Source organism: Notamacropus eugenii, chromosome 2 (assembly GCF_028372415.1).
Source record: "Notamacropus eugenii isolate mMacEug1 chromosome 2, mMacEug1.pri_v2, whole genome shotgun sequence".
In the NCBI taxonomy this organism is placed as follows: domain Eukaryota; kingdom Metazoa; phylum Chordata; class Mammalia; order Diprotodontia; family Macropodidae; genus Notamacropus; species Notamacropus eugenii.
Genome location: NC_092873.1, coordinates 68,994,821 through 69,008,350, shown reverse-complemented (window position 1 = coordinate 69,008,350; position 13,530 = coordinate 68,994,821). Strand labels below are relative to the sequence as shown.

The 13,530-nt window shown below is 43.5% G+C and overlaps 1 protein-coding gene across 22 annotated transcripts in view; it reads left to right on the top strand.

Annotated features, from left to right (window-relative positions):
- Nucleotides 1-13,530, top strand: part of PCBP3 (poly(rC) binding protein 3) — a 398,673-nt gene that overhangs the window by 325,050 nt on the left and 60,093 nt on the right. For 11 of the 22 annotated variants that reach the window (XM_072640801.1, XM_072640799.1, XM_072640800.1 and 8 more), the window contains 3 exons: nucleotides 1,688-1,819; nucleotides 3,806-3,934; nucleotides 13,369-13,512. In XM_072640801.1, coding sequence (XP_072496902.1) covers nucleotides 1,688-1,819; nucleotides 3,806-3,934; nucleotides 13,369-13,512 — 405 coding nt within the window. The remainder of the gene's footprint in view (nucleotides 1-1,687; nucleotides 1,820-3,805; nucleotides 3,935-13,368; nucleotides 13,513-13,530) is intronic. The other 11 variants (XM_072640808.1, XM_072640806.1, XM_072640813.1 and 8 more) reach the window with 2 other exon arrangements.

The following is a 13,530-nucleotide window of genomic DNA, read 5'->3' as shown; positions in this document are numbered from 1 at the left end:
TTTGAAAGGTCCCATTAGCGCCTTTGGTCTCCAAACCAACCTCCTTCCCCCAGCACCGTTGAGCCCTTCATCATATTAAGCCACACCAACCAACAGAAAGACTGCTCCCGACCGCCCGGGGAAATCTTGCTGGACAGCACTCCACCACCAAGGTGCTAGCGAGGCTGTAGGTCTCTCACTCGGTCCTTGCTGCTCCCCCAAGCCTGGCTCCCCTTTCCACCTGATTTTGGTTCTGTTATTAGGGCTGCTGAGTTTCTGGTCCTCCTGCTTCTCCACACTTCCCTCCATGTCATTTCCTGTCTCTCTGGATTCAGCCGGGCTTGTTTCTCACAGAACAAAACATGCCCAGAGTCAGCGAGGACGCTTTGCTTAGCTCTTTAACAATGCCCACTTGGCTTCCATTTTTTGTCTCCTCAAGTGTGCTGCCGCCAATATTTGGGGTTTCCTCCCAGTGACGCTGCTCATAGTGCTCCAGGACAAAACTAAGAGGGTAGCAGGGTGGCTTCAGGGTCGTATACCCTAATATGGCCCTAAAAGTGCTCAGATTTCCTCACAAGATCCAAGGATCCAATCAAGCAGGAGCCATTCCAAGTTACAGGGCAGCTGTTCCTTGTGAACAGGCTAGTTCATTTAGCCTTTGCGTGGTGAGCTGTTTTTCAAGAAATACAATTTTCTCATTATCAAGGACACATTTTACCTAAGGGGCATCTCACTTTCAAGTTGAAGAGTGATTCCCATTTGGGGCAAAGCTTTCTTTAGTGACCCCTCAGAGCCCTTTCACCCCAACATCCTATGGCTGTTGGTATGCATAGGCATCCATACCCTGGCACAGTTACTTGGATAAATAGATAAGAACCCTTAGGAGTAATGAGCATGCTCTTGCTTTGGGGAGGGGGCTGCTGCGGTGATGTGAAGCCAAGGAAAGAAGGCTGAGTTTCAGTCAGAGGTCCTGGGTTCAAATGCCAGCTCTGCCACTAATTACTTGTGCAACCTTAGCTCCACTTCTCCTGTCTGAGTCGCAGTTTGTTTCTCTGCAAAATGAGAGCTCACTGTACCCTAAGGTTCCTCTTTCCAGCTGTGAAGCTACAATCCTATGATTCTGTGTTCTGCAAGGTCTAAGAGGTCTTCTGAGGTAGTCCATGTCTCTGGCATGAAGGCAGGTCTCAGGTGCCAGCCTAAAGCACTTCAGAAGACTCCTTGTCTCCACTGAGTTCAGCTGGTTCTCAGAGGACAGATACAATGTTCAGAGCAAGACCCATCCTGCTGGCACTCCCTGAAAGGATGCTGGAACAGAATTGCAGCTCCTTTAAGGCATGAGCTGTTTCCCTCCAGAATGTATGTGCCATATGCCTGACACATAAGAAGCCACTGACCAATACTTTTGGTTGATTGATGGACCAAAGAACCTTCCTGTCACAATGAACTGTACAGTACGAGGCCATTTAACTGAGGCTATCCCTGAGCCTCAGTTCTTCTTCAGTGTAAAATGGCACCAATAGTGTTGGAGGAGGCTCATGACCAAGGACAATTAGTGATCTGGGAAGCCCTTTAAACTCAGGGCTGATTCCTCCAGCTCCATCCTATGCTACATGACAGATTCCCCTGGGCTGCTCTCTAGCACAATCAGATCAAGTTCCACTGCCCATAATCAAATCTTCCTTTATTTCTTTTTTCTTTCCATCCCCAGGACATCATTAACTCCATGAGTAACAGCACGGCGACCAGTAAGCCACCAGTAACACTAAGGTTGGTTGTCCCAGCCAGCCAGTGCGGGTCACTGATTGGCAAAGGAGGCTCCAAGATCAAGGAGATTCGGGAGGTAATGGGAACCCTATCTTTGATTCAAACAGTTGGAAAGTTCTGTGCTATGGCAGTTCTGCATGTAAGACAAACATGGTAGCCATTCACCTCCATGGGAAACAATTCTTTTCCATCATTCACAGCTCAAATCTAGTGAATCAATCAAAACTTATTGAACACCTGCCCTTAACTCAGTGCCTGGCATATTGATTGATTGACTGATTGAAGGACACACTTCCAGGTGTCATGGGGGGAGACACACACACACATAATTGAAAATCTCTTCCCTGCTCTGAGCTCTTACAATCAAACAAAAACAAAATGAGCAACAACCAATACCCATAAAACGACATCACTGAGTCAAGTGCCCGTGAATATAATGTGTCCCAAAGACATGAGGTCTTGAGAATGACAGAGGATGTGAGTTTGAAAGAGGTGATTTGGGGATTTGGATAAGTAAAAATGAGTAAATGTTGTTTACATATATGTCCACATGTACAACCATACTATACCCACACACCAAACCTGAAAACTGGACTTGGGGAAAGCCTGCCTCCTCCGTCTCAGAGAAATCATCTCAACCAAATCCCGCATTTGATAGATGAAGCTTCTAAGACCCATCTGTGACTGAGAATCTTCAAATAGATAATGATGAAACAGGTCTATTAACCCAGAACCCCAAGTGACTTCATTCATTAGTCGTCAAGGTCTAGTGGGTCACAGAGAATCCCCATAGGCTCGAGCTGGGTCAGTTGGATGAGTCAGGGAACATTGGCACCTTCTCACTTTCTCACTTCATGTATCTCCTGGTCTTGATTTCTCACTAGGTAAGTGGTATGTGGTGGAATGAGCTCTGGACTGATGCTCACTCACTGTGTGATGCAAGGATAATTGCTCCTTCTTGGGGCCTCTACAGAATGAGAGGCCAGAATATCTTCTAGTTTTGAACACTAAACATCTCCTTCCTCATGACTTATGCTATTTCTGCACTTCCTCTGATTTTTTTGGATGTGTGGTGGTTTCCTTCTTACTTCCCTTGGCATTTGCAAGTCATATCATCATTTCTCTGATGTCATGGTCTTCTTCGAAAACTAAGGATGAACACACAGAAGACACACACACACACACACACACACACACACACACACACACACACACACACACACACACACACCCCCTTAGCATAAAGTTTGGGCTTTTGACAAAGGTCTTTTCATTCCTCCATGGCCTGGTAGACACATGACTGAGAAGGTCACAGGCATTGCCCTTTATGGAGGAGACCAGAGTGAGGCAGTGAAAAGAGAACCTGGATTCAAGTCCCGACCACCGTGTGACTTTAGGAGAATGACTCAGTCTTTCTTGGGTTCTGTTTCTTCTTTTCTAAGATGGTATGGTTGGGTGAGATGACCTCTAAGATCTCTCACAACTCTATATCATACTATAGATACTATGGCCCTTAAAATCCAACATTCTCTTTCATACCTCAAGGTCCCATCTAAACCCATTTTCTCTTAGTGTGTAATTCTAGAGGTAAAATATCATATATTTGGTGATGATCATTAACCCTCTAATAAGATTCCTCTCAAGATTGTTATTTAACCTTTCCCCATCTGTTCCATTTACTAACCCACGTTTTCCCTGTCTCTACCACTGTATCTTTACTCAATCTCTGTCCATCAAATTATAGGCAGCCCCCTCATCAGAACTCCTCCCTCAAATCAAGATCATGATAACTAGTGCTTTTTAATTTTTTTTTAATATTCCAGAGGATAGCAAAGGTTGACATCTAAAGACAAGGGGTCTTTTGGGAAGGATCTAAAAATAGTTGGTTATTTTGTCTTGCAAATCCAAGTGGATGTGTATGGGATTTGCTAAAGACAAAACACACAGTGCCCCTCTTAAAGCAGAGATGGAGATCTCAAGGAAACTGTTTGCCTATTCATTTCTGCTGATTCAACAGTGTTCTTTCTCTCTTTTTTCTCTTCCAATTTCCTCATTTTTCCAGTCTACAGGTGCTCAGGTTCAAGTGGCGGGGGACATGCTGCCCAACTCGACAGAGCGGGCAGTGACCATCTCGGGGACCCCCGATGCCATCATCCAATGTGTCAAACAGATCTGTGTGGTGATGCTGGAGGTACAGTCTGTAACAGTGGGGGTAATGTATAGCGGCTCTCCATCTAACAAATCTTGCCACTGCAAACCGCCGAGCAGCCATCGATTGCTTCCATTGATCACAACCCATAGGTTGAGTCATTTCTCGTTTCCTGGTAGCATTCCTTTTTATTGTCAGACTAGACCTTTGCTGTTAGGGCACATGGGAACATTACATTCGGGGACCTGGGTTCAGGTCATCTCCATTCTCGTGTGGCTTCATCTTAGTTCATTTGGGATATTGACAGGAATCAGCTGTAAATTTCAGGAAATTGTTGTGCAGCCCCACTGCCCTAGTTCGAGGGCCTGGAATTCTGCTTCTACCCAAACTAATCTAACTTTGGAGTATTTGGGTTGGACCTAGGAGAGAATCAGTGAGTTATCCAGTGTTGGCTTCCTCCTTGGTCAGACCTGGTGACCCAATGCCAAGCCCATTGTGGTTGCATTCGGCATCTTTCATCACACACACACCCGTACACACACACACACACACACACACACACACACACACACACACAGTCTTCATGTATTTCATACTGTTTGGGAAAAAGGGAAAAAAATGCATGGACTAAAAGCAAGCCACTCCCCTTGAATTGGGAAAATGGAGAAAATTAAGGAATCTTCTAGAAACTAGAGGGAATGGTTACAGGAAGCTTCTCAAGGGTGTCCTGATCTCATGAATGGTAGAAATATGTGCACCAGAAATGGTTCTTTAGGAATAATATTAAAGGACACAGAATTGGAGAGAGAAAGAGAGAGCAGGGGGGAGAGAGAAAGAGAGAGAGAGAGAGACAGAGAGAGAGGGAAAGAGTGAAGGCTCCTAAGTCAGCTTCGAAGTAGAGAAAACTAATATTGGGGTTTAACAAAGTGGGAAGGGGACTGTGGCTGGGATTCTGGAATAGCTGGGCCATTGCATCTTCACTGACTTAATGTAAAAGGCAGGGGCAGGGGGCCACCGAGCACCTATTTTTAAGACACAGAGAAGGATGTCATATCCTTTCCTCATGGATCTGACAGTGAGCAGCTGGATGATGGAAGAAAATCAATACAGAAACCACTATAACCCAAGGTCCCAGCAAAGTGCTATGGGAATTAAAATCGACATCAATGACCAAAGAAGAGAGATGTGGGCTAATCAAGGAACAGCAAGATGGCACCCAATGGAGGATTTCTGCTATGGTCGCCATGCCAAGGCGAAACATGTTTCTTAGGAAAATGTCCAGACTGCAGGTGATGGAGGGACGTCCTGAAGAAGGCATAACTCAGTCATGGGTGCTTCCCTCTCTCCGTCTTTGCATTATTTATTCACTTTATCATGTCACTAGCAAATTTAAATGGGCACTCATGAAAGAAAAGAGACCAAGAAAGGTCATGCATCCAGCCACAAGACTTCCACTATTTGCTCTGATTTCAGTGGCCCTACCTTCATCAGAAGAGATGTTCTAGGTGCTCTCCTGGTTCACAATTGAAAGTCCACTGTCAAGGAGCAAGGATCTCATCTTGGTGAACCTGATTGAAGCCCTTGATGTGAGGTAAGTAGTGAAGTATAAGGGTCATGCACCTACTGCCAACTGAATAAAGGACAATCCAATTTTTGCTGTACTTGACATCTTCAGTTCTTCAAAGATGCCGACCATCTCTCCTCTCCCTTGCAAAGGCTGTGATGCCCAAGTCAATAGTCTTTACAAGGTGCAGGTAAATAATAGTAGTACTAACAACAAAAGTGCCTGGTATCAATGCTTCTGATGATGGGCTCCCACAAAATTAACTCAACTGTGACACCTCAAAAAAGTGCAGAGAACATCCGTGGATAACAACGGAGATCACCCTGAGTTCATTTTAACAATATGGGAAAGCTCAAGGTTAAAAACAGCAACATTTTCTACATTATAAAGTACAACAAAGAAGCAGTGAGTTTTATTACTTTCACTGTGGCCAGCCTGCCCTGATGTGGGCACTACCCATTGCTTCTCTCTTGAAAAATAACAGCAAAGTTCATGTTGAAATCTTCATTCTTGGATCATTCTCTCAACTCTTGAAAAAATTCTAACACAGCTAGTTCTATTTGTGGCACTTTCTCCTTCTGGGGCCTTGGACAAGCCACCCCACCCCCAACCCAGGCCTGTTTCTTCATCAGCTCAGGGGTTGGGCTCCACAGCCTCGTCCAGCTCTTGGTCTAGCACCCTCTGACCTGATTTGGAGCCAGTCTTAAATTCATGCAGCTCCTGCTCTTGTCTCCTTTAAGCCTTCCTCTGCCAGGGCTTTTAAAACATTAATTGTACTCAAAGGTGTTTTAAGGACGATATTTCCCTTGAAGTGTTATAGGAAAAGTTAAAACTCCTGCCAGTTTTCTTTCCTAATGTTCCCCTTCAAATGTTCTTCAAATCAGGCAGGGTTTCAGTCCTCTTCCTAAGAAGGGGGACACTCTCGAGAGTCTTAAGCTGACTCTACTGGACACTGGGCTGGTCTTACTTGGCTGCATCGGTCTGTCCTGCAAGAATATCACTGTAAGAATTGCTTTCCTCTTTAGGCAAACCATCACAGTTTTCCTAAGGAACATATGAACTAGCACATGTATGGGCTTGGATTACCTTGATAATGGATTAAGAGCATTGGACAATCACGTGATATTTTATTCACCATGATGGATTTGTGATCTCTTCTAGGACTGTTCTCCCTCCACTGGACCAGATCACAACCCACTCCCACCTCATCATTGACTATCACTAAGTCCTACAAAATATCTGCAGAGACTCTTCCCCCATCCCTTCACACTCAATATGTCATAGATACCACTGTCATTCTTGGACTGTGCTCGCACACTGCTTTTCCCACCAATAACTTACCCCCTCCCAGATCCTGTCATATGTGTCACTTCTTATGAAATATGGGTCAAGGTTGGTGAAGCCACAACCTGCTTATACCCACCTTGAGATTCTCCATTGCCTTTTGAGTTATCTGCCATCTTGACTCTTCTGAAATCAGGTTGGCCCATAATTCCTTGACTTCAAGCATCACTATCAAATAGTCAATAAGCAAGCGTTGATTAAACATTTACGAGGTGGCCAGTACTGTGGGAATATAGAGAAAGACAAAAAATTGTCCCTGCCCTCAAGAAGTAAACATTAGAAGAATAACCAGGTTCAAAGTATCTGTCTGGGTGTGGGGCACAGAACAACTTGGGCTCTTTGCAAGCAGTGAACAATTCCTCAGATACCATCCAGGTTGGTCTCCTCTTCCTTCTCAGTTTTGGGTCCAGATTATGGCCCCTTTACAGGACCTATCTAAGATAAATTCACTTAATGATCTCCCTGGGCTGCCTATGTGGCTGCAAGTCATCTGGGCAAAGTGCAGTTGTCATCCATTGGATTTTCTCTGTGTGGATTGATAGGACAAGACCTTTTCACAGGCCATACTTTTCCTGAGGAGGTTCCATAGTTTCTGGGGCTCCATGCAGCCAGAACATTGTCATGGGAGATAGGTTCACATGGAGAATCTCACCATCTATCATTTGGGTAGGATTGCCGAGGATATCTACCATGGCAATGACAGACAACTGTGGCAAGCATGCACCCTCCTGGCTTATGCCTTGCTTGGTCCTGCAGTTGTCTCTGTGGCTACATGTCATAGATGCATAATGGGATATTAATACATTTATGAGAAACACCTAATTGGAAGGAGAGCCTTCAAGATTTGTCACTTTCTTCTTTTTATAATCAACAAATAATAAATAAGGCCAGACTGTATCTTCTCCACACGTTCTCAGTTTAGTCAGTTGTCTGATTGTACGGATGCTGCCAAGTATAGCAAAACAGTCTGTAGATTTTGTTCCATTCTGATATTTTCATTAAGGATATCCCAGTTTGCATATAGACTATTGTTATAAACATTTATAGAGATGAAAAATGGACCAGTGCCTCAATACTTACTGATATCAACTTGGTTACATTTGTTTGGACAATAATACAATCTGAGGTTTTATAACTATTCTTTTACATTCTCAAGATATCTTTCAAACTAATTTGAAGTTCATCTTAAATTGAGTTGCCAGTGGTAGAAATTTCCTCAATATATATTTGGTCAAATCAAATCACCCTTTCCTACTTAATTTTCTTGAGCACTATTATCACTTCTCATTTAACAAATCATGTACCAAAGTGGAGAGGTTCGATGTGGTGGCTACATTGACACCAGTCATGAGAATATATCACTGCAGAAGTGCGAACTGACATGTTCCATTTCGCTTTCATTTGCTGTCCTCCTTCCAGTTCCATCTAATGTGCTGAATATGATTTGGCTTAACTGGGCCTCATGGCAATTCTCTACAGAGTTCTTTTCTTATACTCTGTATTGACTAGGTTCTTTGTCATAGCTAGTGTTTTAAGCCCTCCAAAATAAGAGTAACAATCAGAATCAATGTCTCTACCTTTGTCTGTTTCCCATTTTCCATTGTCAACAGCTTTTTTTAATAGGTTGAATTGGAGCTGTTGATATCACACATACTGACTTCTCATCCACACTCCTTTTTCCAGTTCTTTTTGTTGTTGTTAACAACAAGACACTTCCTACTTCATTTTGTTGCTGTTACAGATATAATCAATAAAGATCTTGGCTCTAACGAGTAGGTGATTTGACTGCACAGTCAGTTCATTCTGAAATTATTCTTATATCAGTAACCAACCATTTCCTGCATGTTAAGATAAAATTAGGTCCATTTTTGAGTGGTAATGTTCTGTGCTTATCCACAATCCAGGGACTTCCAGCTTGAAGAAAGTATTCAGGATTTACAAGTGTGAGGCATAAGCCTTTGGCTTCCTTCACTTATTGAACCTCAGCCTTATTTTCCAATACATTTGCCTCCATCAACCCAAGTGCCCACTTTCATATTAAAATCACTGAACATTTTTTAAAATTTCTTTTCTTTTCAATTCACAGATTAAAACAAGCATTTCCATAACAGTACAATAAAAGAGCTGATTTCACATGAAACTGCAAATATATAGTGTACAACTTGTTATTTCCTCCAAATATACCACAAAGTTATAATGGAAATTTCTTTTTTTCCCTTTTTTTCTTCCTCCTCTCCCTGCTGTAGGGATGGCTACCGTTAGACACACACACACACACACACACACACACACACACACATATATATGTAAAATTATTCTATACATATTTCTATATGTCCTTTATTTTTAATTTGTGTACTTATGATAGTCAAAATGACTGAGCTGCTCAAAGTTGTTCTTAAAACAATATTGCTGTTACTTTATACAATGTTCTCCTGGTTTTGCTCACTTATCTCTTCATCATTTCACACAACTCTTTCCATGCCTTTTTAAGATCATTGAGCTCTTCATTTCTTACAGCATAGTAGTATTCCATCACAACCATAATTCACAACTTCTTCAGCCATTCCCTGATTGATGGGGATCTCTGTAATTTCTAGTTCTATTAGTGGAAATTGTTGACTTGGTTTGGAAGATCTTGCCAAGAGCTTCATAGCATATCTCTACTCTATCCTCTCCAACCAATGTTGACACATAAGGTATAATTATCTTCCTGGTCATTTTGCATATAGCCATCATTAGTATTGCCAGGTGACATCTTGAAGTGTCCTATAAAATGATATTTTCAGCTGTGTTGGAGTACAGGATTCATCTTTACATTGAGCTGGTATATGTTTTTTCTTCAAGCTTCATTTATACTGAGACTATTAAGAAAGATATTGGTCTTTTGACCCCCATAATGCATCAACTTATTGATGATCAGATAAATATCTGATTTCTAGAGTACAATCACTTAATTAATGTTTTGACACAATCTAAAAACAGTGTGATTCTTAACTTCTCCTTCCTTTCTATCATTCTGCCCAGTGTGGACGTTATGCTCAAAGAATTCATGACTTAAATCAGCTGGTGACCAGAATCTGCCAGATTGATAAGTCCACTACCATAACCATTGAGGACAATGAGCTATAGAGGAAGGCTTTGGGGGACATTCATTAAATCTTCTTGTCTAGAGATTCCACTGCTGAAAATAAAAATAAAAATTTTTGAAAGCCTTATACAACTTGCTGCTTATGACAATGTCAAAGGGGGTTTGATCACATAATTATAGCTTCCCAAGTCACAGAGGCAATATGAACTAATGAGAAAATGAGAAATCAAAAATATTTTTTAACCTAGCTGGAAGAGCAAGAATTATATAGAAAACAGACTTTTATTATCCAAAGTGGGTCCCAACTGAGCCCTTTTGGCACAGCCAGTCATCACAATTGGTCACATTGCTATCTGCAGGGGAAGGTCTGCTAAGTGCTGTGGGAAGCTACAAAGGAAGAAGAGCCTATTTTTACCTTGAGCAGCTCATTAAAATGTTAAAAGAATAAATAAAAATGCCATAGAATCACTGAGTTGGAAGAGAAGCCAAATCCCAACTAGACTGATCTCCATCTGAATAGGAAAGAAGGTCGTGTGAACCAGGCCAACTCCAAGAGGTGTATACAAAAATGGGACAGGCAGATTTCAATTGTGTTATGGAAAGAGGAAGAATAATAGAGAGCCTCAAGAAGTGTGATTACATACCATGGAAATCGGCCATCTCTCCGAATTCTAAAGTAATATCTTCCCTGAGAATGATATAGAAGAGACAGTGAGGATATAATTACTGGTTAAACTGTGCATCATGTCATGAAGTGAAGGATGCCCAGGGTCATTGTAATGACCCACGGACAAAATACTTAAACTTTAGGATGAAAAATGAGTTTGGAGGGAAAATCAGACACTAGACTGCCTTTCCTTTGATTGTTGGTGTTGGGTTTCATGAATCACATTTTACTTCATAGAACCTTAGAAACAAGAAAGGTCAGATTTCTCTCCAATAAACCCCTACTTCAGGGGAATTCTGGAAAAGAAAGTCCTTCAACAAGCCATGTGGGTAAGTGGCACAGGCACCCACTTTACTTCAAGTAGCCACGAACTTCCATCTACAGGGTCCTCAGCTCTGACCTGATCCACATGTGGATTCATGTTAGCTTCCTTAAATGTGTTTTTGTTTCTTTCTGTTTGGTAATGAATCCACAGGCTGAACACTAACTAACCATCTCAGGAAAAAGTCAAGTCAGTTAGGTGTATGAGCCCAGGCTGAATTTTACTCTCAGAGATATGCTTTAAATTCAGCATGTCACCAAGACAAGGGTTAGACAGGAATGGTTCAGTGGAGATGATAGAAATGAAAGCCACAGAATCCTCAAGCCAGCCTTTTTAACTGAATGGTAAGGGAGTGCCCAGTCCTTCCTATTGTGGGATGGGAGAGCCAGCACAAACTAGGGGACTAGGTAACCCAATTAAACCAGGTCCTCTTGAAAGCTGGATTGTATTTGCTGGGCTTCCTTGCCATATTTCCCCCATCCTCCATGTAATAAGTGTCTAGACCACATCTGGGACATTGAATTCTAGGCATGACTGTTTAAGAGCTTTACTAAATATTAGTGGCAGAGTCCAAGGAAAAAGACAGTCAGGATGGTGAGGAGTAATAAAATAAAGCCCATACAAGGATCAGTTTAGAAAACTGGGTGTGTGGGACAGGGTTGGAAGGGGATGTCAGGGCAATGTTCAGGTGTCTGAATGATTGCCACTTAGAGAAGAATTTTCCATTGTTCTGTTTAGCCCTGGAGGGTAGAACTGGAACACTGAGTGGAGGGTGCTGAGAGGTAGGAAAAGCTTCCCAATTATGCAGAAATGGAAGGGGTTTACTTGAGAGGTGATGAATTACCCACCATTCATGGTCTCTAAACACATGCCAGTTGCCCTCTTGTAGGGGGTACTATAGGGGCCATTCTTGTTTAGGCCAGACTAAATGGCTTTGAAGTCCCCACCAAGCTAGGGCTTCTTTGGATCCATGAGAGATAGTTGAAGGGGGAGCAATTCTAGCCCCACCCCAGCCTCCAGCCCCTATGAGCCACTATGTTGGTCTCATAAATTTCTCAAAATAATGAGCTGTAGAGAGGATGACCAGGTGAAAGCCAGCATCCTGCACAAGAGGGGGTCCATGGTGTTAGTGCTGATTCATGATAATATCACTCTGCAAATCTCTGTTTTGACAAATATGGCACTCTAAGTTAAGTTTACTTTTTGGGACAAAACTGTCCCTCTGAGGTCATATCTACACAACAACGACAAACTGGACACCCATGGTAGGCTGGCGCTGGTGTGTGTGCTGAGGGAGAGGGAGCTCTCCACTGCTTCTTTGTAGATCCAGAGCCCATCCTGCCTTGCTATGGCATCCCATCTACTTGCCTGTTACACACCAACACTTCAGACTGAGCAGGGCAAGATGTGTATGGGAAAGAAGTCATTTTGAAAAACAAAAAGCTGCATGTTTTGGACCCATTGCTTTGTGTAGACTCTGCCTTACATGACTATGTCACTTAAGTGATTTCATCAGGATTTGAATGTGGCCTTCAGGGTCTGGAACATCCAGGAACATGCTTCATTTAAGAATTCAGCTGCTTTTCTGGGCCATGAAAAACAGAAGTTTCTCATTTCAGCACAAATCTGCTGGGCAGTAGCCATAACCTCTCTAAAATCCTGTTGGAGGCATGATAATTTCTGCTGAGATTGCCATCCATAGGAACATTCCACCCTCATGCACTCCACCCAGAATGCTGAGGTCCCCTTTCTCTTCCTGGGAATCATGGGGGATGGAAGTAAGGGAGCCAGATTAATGGAGTCTCTGATCAACACTGGCACAGTGTCCTCTACAAGTGACTGCCAGGGCTCAGGTGATCACCCATCTCACCGCTGGGAAGATGCTTCCCTCCCCTTTGGTCAATGGCTGTTGAGGCACATGCCAGAAAGATGAAAACAAGCCTTGTGAATGCCACACCAAAGAACCAAGTCTATGGTTACAGAACTCTTCCTGTCCATTAGGGGAAGATGGTTAGTGACCTTCAGAGACAGGGAGGGTTCTAGGAATGGGCTTGATCAGTCTCTGATTTCCCATAGTACAGACAGCGTGAGGATGCTTGGTCCTAAATAAGTGGGGCTGATGAGGATGGGCTAACACAAACAGCTATGAGGGGCTAACCTGAGAAGGTGTGGTTGGGCAAGGAAGGTGGGAGGAGACTCCCCAGTGAGCGGGGAATAAGAGCGTATCCTCCTCCCTCTGAGCTGGTTCCTGCGGCCAGCTTTGGGGTCTGACTCGCAGCCGCCCTCTCCTGGATGTTCTTCAGGCGGGCCTGGCCTGAGGATCCCCAAGCGCTCTGAGCGAGGAAGGAGGACGGGCTCAGAGAATGCAGAGCCTCCCTGGCTTCTGCTGGCCCCGGCTGGCCGCGGCGCGCTCTTGACTCTCTTCTGACGGGTGTCTCCGGAAAGCCGTTCTAATGTTCTCTCTCCCTCTCCTTGTCCCTTTTCCTAGTCCCCACCGAAAGGTGCCACCATCCCCTACCGCCCAAAGCCCGCCTCCACCCCTGTCATTTTTGCAGGTGGTCAGGTAAGAGCCGACCCGCTTGCAGCCTCCACTGCCAACCTCAGCCTTTTACTGCAGCACCAGCCGCTGCCCGTTAGTGCGCTCAGGTTT